General features: G+C 36.7%; 1 protein-coding gene across 9 annotated transcripts in view; it reads left to right on the forward strand.

The window, feature by feature from the left end:
- The window catches only part of ptprfb (protein tyrosine phosphatase receptor type Fb), a 196,713-nt gene that overhangs the window by 105,269 nt on the left and 73,902 nt on the right, over positions 1 to 17,542 (forward strand). For 5 of the 9 annotated variants that reach the window (XM_084121072.1, XM_084121077.1, XM_084121073.1 and 2 more), the window contains exons 5-6: positions 14,904 to 15,089; positions 17,032 to 17,049. In XM_084121072.1, the coding sequence (XP_083977198.1) occupies positions 14,904 to 15,089; positions 17,032 to 17,049 (204 nt within the window). The remainder of the gene's footprint in view (positions 1 to 14,903; positions 15,090 to 17,031; positions 17,050 to 17,542) is intronic. The other 4 variants (XM_084121080.1, XM_084121078.1, XM_084121074.1 and 1 more) reach the window with 1 other exon arrangement.

The following is a 17,542-nucleotide window of genomic DNA, read 5'->3' on the forward strand; positions in this document are numbered from 1 at the left end:
ACAGTTGAATGACAGTTCAGGTCTTTTCCCTGAATGAAAACTTTTAGTTTTCCTGGAAGGGCATCATTTGCTTATGGACACACCAGGGAAGCGCTCTCACGCAACACACACAGACCCCCTCTGCTCTACAGGTGTGGTCTCCAACTGCTTCCCTGGCTTCAGTCAACGGTCCGTGTCACAAGTTTAATTTCTCCCACCATCTGCTGGCTTGAAGCCCAGCGCTGTAGATCATGAGCGTTTGACAGATACAAACTGCGTCTGTCGAGCGCGGCCTCTCCCAAGGACTCGTGCAATATGGCTGGGTGGATTCACTCACCTGGAGTCTGTATCGGCATCCCTGCTGCATTATCGAGGGCTTTGCGGCTTAATTTAAATTACTGGATTTTGAATAAAGACTAGTTTGAGTTGCAGCTTTAACCTGCGGCTTGATGCACAATCCACATTAAAGGCTGTTTTCCCTAATTATGACTAACATCAGTAATTAATCCTGACAGAACATGTTTGTAGCTGCCAGATCTCATTGGAGTCACTAGCGATTCACTACAGCAGAAGTGTTTAAGACCGTTGTCCATATAGTGAGCTCTTCCAGTCCAGTTTAGTTTGGAGGAAGTGAACTCAGACGTGTGACAGGAGCTGTCCCCGAAACCACCCCCCTTTCTACTATATAGTGCACTATATCGGGTGTCGGCCATTTTGTAGTGGTGTCCGAATTCTGAGTGAACGACATCATTCCCTACATTCGTTGAGTACTTTATACCCACAAACCTCTCTGAATTCGAGTGTACATTCGATGTACACTTGCTGAAGAACTATTTCCCAAAATCCTATGCGGAGAGGACTGAGTGCACGTGAGCAAGCGAGTTTGAACCAGATTACTTTGCAGCTTTTTTTTATTAATCATTACTTGAATAAAACATTAAAATATATAGACAATATTATATAGATGCATATTCAAATTAAATGAAATTATATTAATAAGGTAAATTATATAGGTATATTATTAAAATATATTATTTTGGCATTAACTCAATTTTATGTGTTTTACTAACGTCCAGGTGTTTAAATAATTTGTGGCATTTCTGTTAACTCATTAAACTGTAAGGATGATTTAAAAATATTAGTTAATCATCTGTAGGTAGCTTATTCATTCAAATTTAATCATAACGGTCGCCTGAGGGCACTCAACGACCACGTCATCTGTGAGCGTGAGAGTTTCTAACAATTTCTGACTGATTATACACATATTAAGCATGATAAACCAATTATACAATCGATGAAACTACAAAGCTGGAACGAAGGTTTACTGTATACAATTACAAAATAAAGTCATTATGATTGTTATTGTTATTAATTTTATTTTAAGTAGTATTTAGTAAGTAACAAGATAAAATCACATACGTTAGCGTCCGAATTCACTCACTTCATTAAACCTTGCAGATATGACCTTGCAGATATAGTGCACTCACATGCCATACACTATATAGGGATTAGTGAATGAGTGAATGAGTGAGCAGTTTCGGACACAGCTACATGCTTTAAATCTCTAGTGTTGAGATTTTCTGTAGTGCTGTTGAGTGGCCATTCTCTGACTGATGTTGGTCTAGTAATTGTGAATAAGCAGCCCTGTGGCTCTGACAGCCATGCTCACTAAGCCGCGTAATTGGAGCAGTTCACACTTTGAGTCGTCGTATGTCCGACAGCCTGGTCAATGTAGCTTCAGGGTGAAATGATCATAGGCTTTCAGTTTCAAAGGCAAAATAAGTAGAATAATGTAGTCCGGTGAACAGGCGAGGTGAAAGTGAGAGTAAAAATATGTGAAATTCTCTGATTAGGCAATAAAATATAAGAGGCTGTGTTGTATAGTGAACAAACACAGCTAGGGTTTGCAGGCCCTTTCGGCGTGTCTGTCGCAGAAACTTCCATTTAAAGCAATTTACTGCCTAATAATTTTATTTTTTTATATTTATTTTATTAGGTAAATTCACTAAATGTCATCTTTCTGCAAAAAGATAGTGCCAATAACGGTATTTGTACGTTGAGCCGCAGCTCATTGGCCGCTGAAGGAACAGCAACCAATCAGCTGCGCTACAGTATGTATGACGATGCGATCGTTACCAAATTGAGTCAAGGACCTATCAGCCTGCGCCATCTACAGTTTCCTTTTACTGGTATCTGGGAACATTTGCAAATGAACCAAAAATATTCAAATTTAATCTTTTACTTCAAGGATCCAACTGGGGTGGAAAAACAAACAAAAATGCAAACAGTATGGGACATTCAAAGGCTTTGATGTACATTCAAATTCTGTGGTTATCTGCAACGTTTCGGGTCGTGAGATTGTTGGTCTGTCAAAAGTTTGGTTGGCGTGGCAGCTATACAGTCAGTTTTATCTTTAGTTTGATTAGCTCAGTGTCAGAGCCTGAAGAGAAGATGCGCTAATAGAGAGGTTTGTGTGTTTGATCTGTGTTGTTCTGTCAGCAAACTGAATGAATAAGTAAAGGCTGTCACATGAACAGAGCCAAGGGGGCTTCATTTTCATGTTACACTGTTCTCAGTAACTTTCAGCCATACTAAAAAAAACATACTCTTTGGAAAGTGGTTCAACTAAACAGGTGTTTGAATGTGTCAGCGCTGCTTTGTTATAGGGGATCAGGTATTTTCATTTTTTAAAGAGGATTTTTAGATTTTTTATTTTAGATTTTATAAATTTTCTAAATGTGTACAGTTTGTTTATTATTCATCATTTTTTATTTATTATAATTATATGCTTTTTTTTAATTACTTTATTTGCAATTATATTGATGAATTCATTTTATAAAATATTTTTTGATAAAACACGAAACACTAGGGGTGTAACGATACCCTAATTTCACGATTCGATACATATCACGATACTGAACACACGATACGATATTATTGCGATACTCCAAGACATATAATAAAAGGTTAAGAAAAATTGTACTGTTGATTTAATGCTAAATTTGATATAACATTGTGGGTGTAAATTAATAGGCTTAGACAATGGTGACACCGGAATAAATATATTCATGATTCTGAACCTGAAAATACAGGATTATTTCAGACGAATATGCTTGAACTCTGTCACTGGCTAGATATATTTAAAATAATGTAGGCCACTTTTACTGGTAACATAAGACTTATAACATAAGCATTATCAGGACCCACTAATATTCCCCCATTATTATACATTATATTCAACATAATATATTGTAGTTTAATGTAGTACTGACTCTGAAAACTTCAATTTTTTCTCACAGGCTAATTTTTATTTTGGGTGAACTATCCACGATACATATTGTCACTATCCACGATACATATTGTTTCATTTTTGTACTGCAATATATTGTGACACGATATATTATTACACCCCTACTAAACACAAAAACACTTGTTACTTGACCAGGATCTTGGTTCCGTTCGAGCTCTCTACATCTAAATAAGGTGCTCTATAACAGATAGCAGATCGCGTGATTTCCACATGGCTCAAGGTGACTCGGGCCGTTGCGCTTGACTGGAGTGAGCAGATCACCCTTCGGTTGTGGTAATGGGTCACACATGTGCTGCTGTTATGTACAAACCAGTGTGCTGTAGCATAAATAACAGCTACGTGTCTGTGGCAGAGCTGTAGATCATACCGAGACACAAGAAACTGGAGGACACACAGGAAGGAGGGTGAGACGGAGAGAGGAAAAACCAGAAAAACAGACTCGTGCGGATAGAGGAGGGAGCGAGCGACCAACGTCGCACCTAGCCAACATTGATTAAGTGACTGTTGGAAGGAAGTCAGCCTGAATATTCTGGCCAGCAAGAAAAAGTGTATTATTTCAAAGGTCATGGCATGCATTATACCTCTTTCCTCGCCACTGACTTAGATAAACAGCACGCTGCTGAAATATTGCAGACGGGACTCCGACACTCCTAGGGTGCGGTTCACCTTTACACATGCTGCTTTGTTATTTACTACATGTGTCTGTGAAGTTGCAGATCTGCACGGCCAATTATACCATTTAAAGGTGAGAATTTACCGGGCAACTATTGATTTTACTTGGTCTGTTTTCTGATTTTATTTTGATCCTTAAGAATTCCTAGCAGTGTTCATAATTAAAATGAACCAGGAGGATCTGACCTTCTTGAAATCCATCTCGACAACAAAATCGCTGTACACTGAAACTCTGTTCTAAAAACAACCGCCTGTCTAGACATTCATATAAGCACATTCCCAAAGCCAAAGCTGCTCCACAAGGTAAGCAGCATAAGTCAGTCCCATAATGCTTTGTGATGAGCTCTTTCAAGTAAAGTATTCTTAATTAGATGCATTATATAGCCTACAGTACATTATAAATCTAGTTCAGTCATGAAACTCTAGAGGGTGCAGGCTGATAGCTGTTTGGCCTCTACTGATCCTATAGACAATGAGATTGCTTGCGCAATATATCGAAATAATCTGGTACAGTGTTTGATGTAGGCTAGTCCTGCAGCTTGTTATCAGAGTTCCTCTGAAACCTTCCACCTCCCCCAGCTCCACCTGCCTAGATCTCCTACGCGGGATTTATGAATGTCTATTTATGCAGCAGCAGCAATAATCAACAGCAGCAGCAGTGTAGCAGATCTAGTCCACCAAGATCATTGTCATGCTAAATAACTAAAACTAGCTAAATAGCTTAAACTATTTTGAGAGTTGTCATGATTGAAATACCATTCAAAAGTTTGCAGTTGATAAGATTGTTTTTTTGTTTTGGAAAGTCTCTTATGCTTGCCAAGGCTGCATTTATTTGATCAAAAATACAGTGAAAGCAGTAATATTGTGAAATATTACAATTTACAATAGCTGTTTACTATTGTTTCTGTTAAATATATTTGAAAATGTAATTAAAAAAGAAAAAATGTGAAAAAATTTTTTTAGCATCATTACTCCAGTCTTCAGTATCACATGATTCTTCAGAAATCATTCTAATGTGCTGATTTGATACTTAAGAAATATTTCTTGTTATTATTTTGCCGCTTATTTATATTTAATTTTTTTGGAAACCATGATACCTTTTTTTTTTTTTTTTTAGAATTCTTCGATACATAGATACATAGCATTTGTTTAAAACTGAAATCTTTATAAATGTACATTTGTGTACTTTTTTATCTCACATGTGATAAATATGTAACATATATTTTTGCTCTTTTCTAAACAGCTTAATGTTTTGCCTTTCTGGCTTCATCTTAAAAGCACTGTCTTGTCTCCAAAAATGCAACTATAATAGCATGTAAAAGTTATCTCCTACATCAGCCTGCAGGCAAAACAGCGTTCTGTGCTGTCTGATATCTAGGCTGTCACTGATATCACCTAACACTGATGTCATCTTTCATAAATGAATGGTGTTTTGTTCGGATACAGTGCCTGCCGTCTCTCATTCGTAATTGCTTTGATTCTCTAGAATGTATGTTATCCGTAAGTATTGAGAGGCTACATTGAGAGTATGATCTAATTAGAAGGTAAATGTGTATTTTTTTTATGTTGAAGTACACTGATAAAAATGATTCTGTGGTGAAGTAAATACTACAGAAAAAAACTTATGTAATTTCTGTTTGAAAAAGTTAGTTCAGGCAAAAAACAAAGTAAATTCTATATTAGTACTCAATTCAAGCTTGCAGAAATTAAAGCATAAATATCAACGTTATAAAATGAAGTAAAACTACCCAGATTTTCTGATACTGGTGTTCCCATCATGCACTGGGGTTTAATAATTAATAATAACTTTTTTTCAGCTGCACTTGCACTGTTTTATCATTGATTTTATTGTTAGGTTTAGTAACTTGCCATTTTGTCACATTTGAAGTTCAATTTCTACTCAAAATGACACATTCATACTCAAAAATGATCCATCGAATGTTACCATCATTGTGTATTGTGTACCAAGTATTGAGGTCTATGTGTTCATGTGTCTGCACACTATCTATTGTATTATGAACTTAGATGTCTCTAAGTAAGGCATTCACTTTAAAAGAGTGGTTAAATTCAGTGTTATATCGTTTGAGTAAAGTGTATTGCGAAGGAAACTTCAACTAAGTAGAAATTACTCAACCTTTTACTGGCCAAGTTAAAGTTACTTATTTTCTTTGTTAATTTTACTTAAAGTGCCCCTATTATGCTATTTTAAAGTTGGAGTCTCCTACAACAGGTTTACATGCATCAAAGGTAAAAAAAAAACTGTTTAATTTTTTCATAATATACGTTTGCACATCACCACATTTTCAGTGATTCTCAAATGACTCGTCAGATGAATCAATCTCTCTAAATCCCTCCTTTCTGCGTGCTGCTCTGCTCTGATTGGCCAGACAGCTCAGTCTGTTGTGATTGGTTTACCGCGTGCAGCGCGTGTGTCGAAAACAAAACCGTCCATTGCCATAACGTCAGCTCTGCTTGTCCTGAGGCTTCCTACACCGTAAACTAAACACAGTAACGAACAATGACGTCGATTGTACCATATCAATCTGAGCGCGAGTCCGATGATGAAACACTGGATGAACTAGTTATTTAACCCGAACCTCCATCACAAGGACAATCAAGAAGGACGTTTCTCAGTGATTCACTACTCAGTTTGAGGTACATTATGAGATGTTGCAACTGTAATTCCTCACCATCAGCATTAACAAGTGCATGTCCATCAAACAAACCGATTATTTTAGTTGTACTTATTTATTTACCTAGTATTTTTCTTATTTATTGCGGTGAACAGGTGAACGTGGAAACTGTATCAATAACAGTGCATACATTAGCCGAGCTCTAGCGTGAATGATTGATGTAACATAAACGTTGGTAAAACAAATCTTGCTCCATATTTAATCTCAAAGTAGTGAGAACGACAGACAATCTGCATTAAAAGACACAGTTTTAGGTAATAGTGGCCCACAACTGATCAGCAGAAGAATTTTAGTAAGACAGTAATAATGTGAGTTACATTTACATTTTATGTATGCATTTGGCAGACGCTTTTATCCAAAGCGACTTGCATTGCATTTCAAGGTACACATTTACATTCTTATCAGTTCTTGATTCTTATCAGAACCCATGACCTTGGCGTTGCAAGCGCCCAATGCTCTACTGTTTGAGCTACAGGAAAGCTTAACCGACTAACTGAGTTAACTAATTGAGTTAACCAGTTAGCAGGAGACCTACACAATATAAAATATATGTTGTCATATATCATTACAGAAACCCTTCTGCTCCCTCCATCAAAAGAGATGTCCCCTTTAATTGTCGTCATCCATCACTCTCATACACACCTTTCTGGAAATTACAAGGACATTTGTTTCCCAAGAACTGCTATTAGTTTAGAAGTTCCCTTACTTGAGAGAGATTCAGTGTGAGGGATATGCTGTCCAAAATGTGTTTGTGGAACTTTGTTCTTCTATAACAGTTGAGACCTCCACATGCTTAAAGGAATATTTCAGTCAAAAATGTCTTTCTTTTACACTGGCTCCAAAAGTGGGTTTTCGCAGCGATGCCATTTAAGAATCCCCCAAAAACCTTTCATGGAACAGTTCTTCAAAGAACCATTTTTTTATAGTGTGAAGAAATATTTAATAATCCGAAGACCCCTTTCCACTATGAAGAAACTTTTGTGCAATGGAAAGGTTCCATGGATGTTTAAGATTCTTTGTGGAACCATAGATAAAAAAATTTTTTTTTTAATTTTTAAGAGTGTATACCTTTCTTCATTCTGTGGAACACACACACAAAAAATTATTTTGAAGAAAGTTGGTGCTTCAAAAAGGTTGCCAAAGTACCAATGAAGTCTACATTCACTTTGTGTAACAAACACAAGTTCTCCATAGGGCCTGTGTGAAACTGAGAGAAATGGTAATATTCAATTTATAAACTAATTGTTCTTCAAATCGTATCTTGATTTCACTCTGTTTCTCACCTAAATCTATCATATTATTTCAAACGATGTAGCATTTAGGGTGAACTGTCCCTTTAAACGCATACAGTTAGCATATAGCATGGACATTACACCAGACTCATGAGATTGGATCTAAACATGCGTGATCAGTCTCTGGCGAACGGCTTGTTCTCGGTGTGAGTGCCCCACGGTGCTTCATCACTATTTGAGCATCCTCTTCTGTGGCGACGTGTTTGTGCAGGGTGAGAATAACACCGGCTGACGTGGACGTGGAGAGCACTCGGGCTGTTTCACAGTGGGGTCTGAGGACAGAGACTTGTCTCTTCAGCGGGGTTCTGATTAGACCCATCACCCCACATGCCATGCTCTATTCTCACTGGTAATTGGAGCTGGCAGGAGGTTGGCATGTACCCCTACTGTCCTCCATTTCCCTCTTTATCCTCCCACGGTGACCCCCTCTACATTACTCCTCATGTCGGATCGACTGTAATGTGTATTATGTCCCTCTCTGCTCTGACCCAGCATTGAGGACATGCAGCCTATGCATATCTAAACCATGTTTACGGCAGCGCTTGTTGTTCACATTAGATGAGTTCACCGTTCCATTTCTCTGCCTTCAGGACATTTTGTCCTACTTACTCCCGACTACCTGAAAAGCCATTGTTATTTCTCTTGGCAGCATCGCTGCTTTGTTTTCTTAATGATACAGAATTAATTCTCTCCCATTGTTCGCCAACAGTTTCATTCGTTGGTTTTCTTCAGCACTCAAGTTTTGTAAATATCAGACTTTCAAGCCTCGATCTGTTCTTCTGTTATCTGATCGCTCACAGCATTGAATATAAGTCTCAGTGAGCGTAATTTACTGCTTCTCAAAAAACAATGTTCCTTTTCTTTCCACAAAACTGATTACAGATGGGTTTGTGGTGTGCTACTCTGTTAGCTCCCTTTTTGTGGTCACATGCATCGATAAAGCTTGGCTGCTTCTGGCCTGGTTCCACAACCCAGGAGAAAATACAATAGATTGCCATCTGCAAGGGCCTGCACGGTCTTATCGCTCTGGTAAGGTCTCATTAAATACCCGCTCTGGGTTTGTGGATGGCAACAGTAGATTTCCCATTCAGGAAGGAGATTTGATTGGGTACTATCACAGGTACTATTGTTACAATGGCACTTGTTTATGGAGGTCGTCACAAGGAATTAACTATTAGCTTTAAAAGAGTTGGAAGGACCTACATCAGCTTATGTGCGCCAGTGATTATTTGTATGTTATGGCAGAGAACCAATTAATAATAAAGTTATATACAGTTTTGTCTACATTTAAAAATAAAAACACTAAAATCTGAAAATCATTCATTTTAAATGTTACAATTGAACTTAGGCATCACTACATTATAATGTATAGTGTGAAAGATGGATATTAAGTTTGGGATTTGCTAATAACTGTGTTATTAAATTGTTAATGTTTATACAAATTAAATGAGTGTAACATGATGAAAAAGGTCATCTAAATGTAAAAATAGGGGAGCATGAGCAATTAAACACCACCATAATTAAACAAACAAAGTATAGTACTGTTACAGTATATTGTTCAACTCTAACCTCAAATAAAAAAATGCTCGTAACAGTGGTTTTGTGAAGTTGTGTATACTGTAAACAGCAAACAATAAGAAACAACATACTTTAAATTTAGAAAACATATTTAAACTTAGAAACTTAAGTGATTGAAGAAGACCTAGTGATTGCTTTGATACACTGCAGAAAGAATTTCATAATTTCATAATATGCCTTCAGCATAGTCATTCAACTCTACACTATCGTTCAAAAATTTAGTCAATACGGTTTTTAAAAGAAGTCTCTTAAGCTCACCAAAGCTGCATTTATTTGATCAAAAATACTGTAAAAACAGTTATAATGTGAAATTTTACTACAGTTTAAAATAACTTTTCTGTTTGAATATATTTGGATTTGGTGCTGATTTGGTGCTTGAAACATTTCTTCTTATTATCAATGTTGACAACAGTTAAAAATATTTTTGTATATTATATTTTTGTGGAAACTGATAATTATTGGGTTTTTTTTTTTAACTCTACAGTAGTTTTTTTGTGTTTGTGTGCTACATAGGGTTAAATGCATTGGAAAACGCAGTTGAGTTGTTTGAAAGTTAACCAAAAAATAGCAATCTAATGTGAATATACCCTTCATGAACAAAGAACAATAGAGCCGCACCCAGTGTATAAGTAGGACATGATGCTGGAAGGTTAGATGTGGTTTTGGTAGTCATGAATCTGTAAATCATAGTCAAGCTACTATCTTTGAAATGCCAGTAGGCTTAACTGCATTTTTAAAGTAACGTGATACAAATAAGGTGTTGACGTTGCATAAAAACTTGAGCCTGTACTCTTTTGTCTGTAATTGTCAGGAATTTTGCTTCTCGTATACCATGACCTCAGTCAGTTGCGTAACCTCTCAGACAAAGGTGAAATAAAACTCTGCAACACAAGCAGAGAATCTCAGCACATGACATCACTGTCATTAAAGTTCACTTTCTCTCTATTGACTATTTGCTGGAACATTTCTTCAGAGCTGTTCCTCCTACTTCCTCCTCATTCCATCCACTCTCAAGTTTCCCTCTGCTCTTTACAAGATGGCATCCCAATTACCCACCAAATGTATCACCCCATCGGAGCCAAGCACCTTGTCATAACTGCTTCGGGGAAACAATGAAACTAGCGTTGGCAGGCTTTTTAAATTCAAACCGCCATCTGCTGTGGCGCCCACGTCTATGATGCGGCACAGACTCGGGACAGAGCGGGACATTTTGCAGACTTTTTTCCCTCTTACCTATTCATCTCAGTAATGGAGTCCTTGCTCGACTCAATACAAGCACACAAGACTTGTATTAAAAGCACATTTCTGAGCTTCTTCTGTTTTTTAAATCATCATGCATAGTAAAGAGGTGTAAATGATAAAAGTGCTTTCAAGGACGGAGAATGGAGCTTTTATTTAGGAAATGCAAAAGGGTAACCATCTGTTTTTTTCTTCTGTGTTTTCTTTTGTGGAATAAATCCATATTTTTCTCCATTGTTTTTACCTTCACATACCATTTACTTTTTTTTTTTCAAACTCACTATACTTTTAAGGATGTGTCATCATTATAAACTTTACTAAGAAGCAAAATATTAAGAAGCCTATTTAAAGGTGCAGTCAGCAATTTTTCCTCATTAAAAAGTTATGGGTGGTGATGTGTAGTTAAAAAGTAGTACAGTGTATGTAAGATGAAGTCTCCAGATGCATTGGTAGCCTAGAAAAAGCTGTTTTCTTTTACAAGGCACGGGCCGCCATATAGTGTTTGCCATGTTGTGGTCACATGAACCATCTGAATACTCATTTATCTCAGTAACCTTCCTGTTATCCGACTCTTTCGCACATGAAATGATTGAATCATGACTGAAAGCTCATTTCTGCAGTGCAATATAATGCATGATTCTTCATCCACAGGTGTCAGTATAATTCTAAGACGACTTTCACAAAAAGAAAAACAAAATTACTGGGTGCACTTTTAACGAGTATATGTGAACATATAGCTCAAGTATGTCACTTATTTTGCTCTCAAATACTTTTTTTTTTCACTTTGTCACCTGAAACACTAGGAGAGATTGTATTTTTCTATGCATTTATTTTTTTTTGCACATCTTCACACTCCACTGAGGAAACAGCCCAGTTGGTTTTCTCTTAGAAGTTCTTGTGCGCTCTGTTACCTTGTTTGCATGCTGACTATATGACTCTTTGTAGGTACTATTTGTGTTTTCCTTCTCACGAAAATGTATTCAATTGTTTATTGAGAAGCCGCTCAGAGAAAAGGACCGGCATAGTGATACAGCCCACACTCGTACAGGTAGTTGACCTCTCTCAAGCACGCCAAGGCAAAAATGTACACTTCGATATATAACAGTTTCTGAAGGTCAGACTGTTTTGCTTCTTAATGAGGCATAACTTGAACAGCCTCATATTCCAAGTTACCTTGTACTGAAAAGTTCCCTCCAGTTGGGATTCCACGCAACATTTTCCGCTTTCTAAATTATTCCCTTTTTCGATGTTTTCATAAGGGGATTAGTGATTCGTGAAATAACCCTTTTGAGGTTTGCTCACTGTGGATATGCGTCTGATTTACTTTGTCCTAAAGTCATAGTCTTGTGTGAGAGCTTTTCAATTCAGCTTCCTTGAGAAGCATTGCTTGATGCTTGATGCTCAATGATTTAATGTTGAACTAACTCACTGTAAACACTCAAAATAATTAATTGGTTTGAGTAGGACAAACTTAAATTAAACTAATTAGTTCAGTCAAATTAACTTTTATGAGTATTTAGCACTTTCTTTTTCTTTCAAGTTCACAGAACTGATATATTTTAAGTAAACTGAACTGTTTCATTGTTTTGAGTTTTATGAAATGATTTATTTTGATTTAAACAAACTTAAGTTTAACTGAAACAGCTGGGATGTCTATTTCCCAGCATGCTTTGCCGATGGCACTTGAATGGGAGAGTAAATGCTAAAATTAAGTGTAATATAATGTTGTTTTTTTTGTGTACAAGATTAATGTTAAGTGGGAGATTGAGTATTGATTAATGTTTTGTTATGCTAATTTAGAAGAATTTCTGTTAATGTTGGTTTTAGGATAGTTACCATCATGGTGACAAGTGGTGCATGCGGCTTGATTTGAGAGCAAATAAAATCTTTATATTGTTGCACTCATGCAGCAAGTGCTGTATAACATACTATTGTTAGCATGATAACATAATAGTATGTTAGCAAACTAGCTTGTTAAAACTATAAGTTAATACTAATGAAAGTGTTCACATTGAGATTACATGAAGGTTTTAAGTTAAATGTATGAAATAGTGTACTCTGATTTTAATTGTTCTTAACTTGAAATGTTTAAGTGCAAACTTAAAATCTGCCAGTTCTGCTTACTTAAACTTTGAATTTCAAAACTTAAAAAAAATTCAGGCAATCGATTGCCTTAATTTTTTTGAGTTCTGCTAACTTATTCGGGTTTACAATAAGAAGAAAAGATCAATCGCAGTTGACTTTGGTGCTCTGTAGCCCTTAGAGCAGTGGTGCCCCATCCAGTTCATGGAGATCTACAGTACCTACCAGTTCAGATCCAACCCTAATCCAACAAACCTGTCTGTAATTATCAAGTGCTCCTGGAGATCTTAATTAGCTGGTTCTGTTGTGTTTGATCAGGGTTGGAGCTGAACTTTTCAGGAAGGTAGATCTCCAGGAACAGGATTGTGCTCCCCTGCCTTAGAATGTTTGTCACATGCAGAGGATTGTCTCTAACTGAATAATTCAGCCTTGCCTTTTGGCTTACCCTGGCATCAAAGAGAGTGTGGTGTTGCAGTAATGTTGTTGCTATTGCAAGGGTGAATATTATGCATGATGGGCTTTCATCCAAACATTTGTGTGAATGTTTGAGAAGAGAAAAAAAAAAAGTCATTTTAAACCGCGCCACAGCCATAGCATTGCTTATGTTTTCATGTGCTTGGAAGCCGTATGTTTACAGCCTTGCCCACTTGCTTATCTGGTTTCTGATATAATTAGTGTTCATTTTCATATTATTCATATGATTTGTGTTAATTATGCAAATGTTTGATACTTAGAGATATCTGCTCTGTTACTCCCTTGTGTAGAAATAGTGAAAGGCGTCTCGGTCTGTATCAGAGTGGAAAGGGTGTTTTCCAAACCATTGAAGGACAAAGCATTATTTGCCAACTAGATTTGCATTTCCAGAAGAAAACAGCAGTGTTTGCAAGACAGCAAATGAAATGTGTTAGGTTTAAATTTTAGGTAAGCAGTTTTAGACTGGTTTTGCTTAAATTAAATGCCGCATCAGGTGCATGTTGAAGTTGTCACTTGTTTTGTTTTCTTTCTGTGGCACATATCAACTTCGTCAGTATCAACACGTCAGTATCAACACGTCAGTATCAACACGTCACCATTTTTGGTGGTGATGGTTAAAATGTTATAAGAACAAAGAGAGCAATCACAATTCATTATTCAAATGAATGCTAGAAAGAAGACCAGTGACAATTGAGAATGCAAGTGTTTTGATGATGTAATTGCTGTTGTTTAGATTTTGAATTGTGAACATTATAAAAATGGAAGTCGATGGGGAAGTTTTCAAACTTTGATCTTGTCCTAAAGTAACCTATAAAAGTAATTTATCTATAAAGCACATTTAACAACAGTAGTCTGAAGTTGTTAGAAAAATATAATAAATGATGACAGCAATAATAATACTAATAATTAGTTACGGTCAATTTGAAATTTGAATAACAATAATGCTAAACTAATAATGAATGTTTGTTTTTTGTTTAAAAAAAAAAAAACCTCATAACCTCAGATGATGAATAATGAAGATAAAGAATATCATCGTCAGGTCTTCATGCTGGATTTAAAAATGGCAGTGATATTGTGGAAAAGTAAAACTAGAAAGTATTAGGAATATCAATATAGTGCTGGCTTGCTAGTAGTTTACCTAGTGTATTGATCCTTTTTAATGTTTGGATTTATTTGTAGCTGAATTTGCATTTTCTTTTCTCATTGTTTTTGCTCTGCCTCTTCTCAAACTCTTGTAAAGATTTAGATTAAAACATAAGCTTGCAGCTTAAAACTTAAAGCTTGGAGTCCATATGGTGTTACATGTTAGAATAACGGTACACAAACGTCCTGTGGATTAGTCTCGCCATGGATTGATCTTATTAATGCAAAGGAAGGCTTTTTTCTGGGAAGTGAATTGATTCAGTGCACTAATGAGACTAGTCCTGGATTTGCTTTAGCAGGACAATTACGTCTGGCTCACATCTCTAACCCTTGATTTATAGCAATCAGAGGTCTTTGAGATCATTATCCTTATTTTGGTAAATCATTAGATTTTTGACTCCTGAGTCCTGACTTGACCTGTTTTTCTTTTTTTTGCTGCAGAAAACCAGATTCCTCATGGCTTTCCTACCATAGACATGGGCCCTCAGCTAAAAGTGGTGGAGCGAACAAGAACAACCACGATGCTCTGTGCCGCCAGTGGGAACCCTGACCCGGAGATCACTTGGTTCAAGGACTTCCTACCTGTAGACATCAACAGCAACGGGCGAATTAAACAGCTTCGTTCAGGTAGGGATGGCACACTTCTTCAGTCCTCCAATCACAGGAGCAGGAACTAATATACTAAATGTATAATATAGACACCCTATCGACACAGCTCTGTTTCTTTCAGTTTAATTAATGCATATGCAATATTGCCACCTAATTAAAGGTAGAATGTTTTTTTTTTTTTTTTTTTTGCAAAGTCAGGCCTTTGGTCTGCCAATTTGTGTTTGCTTACCATTGAAGGAGAAATGTATTGATGTGGCCGTAACATAAAATGGGTCTTAAGCCACATGCAAATGGTCTGGGTAATTGTAGGCACCCCTTAATGGAATATGAGAGCGGCCTGGAGAGGATCAGCTGCTCTATTTACATTGTAGACCTTCCTAATGGATAGACGGCTCAGGTCTGACCTAGGATCAGACGGATGAACAGGACTTTGCCCAGGCTGGATTAATAGCTCCTGACTGACTCAGAGTTTATCCTACTCCACTAAATCCACCTCATTTAGAGGGCAAGTCACAGCGGAGCTTGTTCTCTAGTTTCTAGCATCAGCGTCTAAGTACACAGCTTACAAATACACAGTTGAAAGTTTGAATCCTGAATGCCTCTATCTTGCAAAAAGTCAAATGAACAAAATGTACCATTCCACCAAAGATCCAAACATTGCTTCCTCAAAGATCTTATCTCTGGACGGCATGAGGCGCAAAACTTTATGGCCCTTTAGAACATTCTTAACATAAAATTATGACAATAAAGCTAGTCTTATCTGGCTTATCTGAACGTTTTACTCCTCAGGAGAATGTTGAATGACATGTTTGCTGTTTTACTTATAGATAAGTGTTTTCTGATAGACAATGGTAATGACGAAGTAACCTTACCTTGTGATTTGACTGATAGTTTAAGTCGACATGAAATCAAAATGAACTCTTTCTTAGGTGAATGCCATATTTGCTACACCTCAAGAAAGATATTTCTGGCATGCAAAACCAACTCTTTTCGGCTTGAAAACAGCTTGCCAAACTCACATTGCTTGGTTGCCAAACTGCTTGCCTTTAAAACTGCATGCCAAAGTCACATTTAAATAAAACATATCAAATCAGCAGCAAATTTTGACATTGTAGATATGTTGTTTCTTATGCTCAAATAGCATTAAAAAACATATATCTCAGGTTTCAATGGGAACCGTAGCGTCTAACAGTGATGTGCAGTGACACGATGACATTTCCAACTGACGATTGGCTCTTTTATTTAGAAGGTGGGACTTCCATTATTAGATCCACCATATTGCGTGTTGCAGTTTTTCCCATTCATAGCAGTACACCACTGTGTTTGCCAATAGACAAATATGTATTTATGCATTGTTTTAGGCTGCTGTTGAAATAAGCAAGACTTTGGCTTTTCTAAAAGCTAATGCTAATAAAAATGCTAATGGAAGTTATTAAATAACAAGTAATTAAATGCCGTTTATCATTTATCGAATGACATTTCATGTTGATTTAAATTCACGTGTACAGAATTGTTGCTAGCTGTTTCTGCTATTCTCACACCAAACTTGTCGCCTTAACCTGCCATGGTCCTGTGATTTTCTGAACAATGCTGTGAACAAAAAATAACAAAAACATAAGTAGACATTGATTGTTCCCCTAAGCTCTGCAAATTGTCCTTAAAGCATCAGGTTTGGCAGACACCTAAATTATTTCAGAATTCTACCACAAAGAAAAATATTCCCTCAGATCTTTTTCTTTTTTTGAGCTAATTCTGTTGCACCAGACAGCCAACATTCAACTAATCCTCGGAGAGCAGTAGTCTGGCTCAACTTGATTCCTTTCTGTTTAATTAAGCTTACTTTCATTTGATCCCCCCCCCCCCCCCCCCCCCTTTTGTTTTCCTTATCTCTCTTTGTCTATCGCTCTTGTCTACTAACACTTCTCTTCAATCTTGTTTGCATTCAATTTACTTCACCTAGGGGGTTCGCCGATACGAGGTAAGACAGCTGAAATGTGTCTCACGAAACGTCTCCTCCATTACCGTCTCATCACCACCACTGTCATTTCCTGCTTGTTCAGTACATATTCAACCTTTGTCCCGGCATTCAACCTGTCTGTGTTCTGATGTCTATATCTAACCAATTTAACAGTAATAGACTACTGTTCAAAAGTTTGGGATCAGTGAGAATTTTTTGTTTTTGAAAGAAATTAATAATTTTATTCATCAAGGATGCATTCATTTGATCAAAAGTGACAGTAAGGCCATTTGTAATGTTACAGAGGATTTCTAATTCAATTTCATATGAATATTACAATTCATCAAAGAATCCTGGAAAAAAATTATCAAGGTTTCCACAAAAAATATTCTGCAAAACTGGTAACATTTTCATTAAAAAGAAATGTTTCTTGAGCGAAGAAAGAAGAAAACATAGACATAGAAAACAGTTATTTTAAATTGTAATATTTCAAAATATGAATGTTTTCTATTGT

This window comes from Abramis brama, assembly GCF_963993115.1.
Source record: "Abramis brama genome assembly, chromosome: 7".
NCBI lineage: Eukaryota > Metazoa > Chordata > Actinopteri > Cypriniformes > Leuciscidae > Abramis > Abramis brama.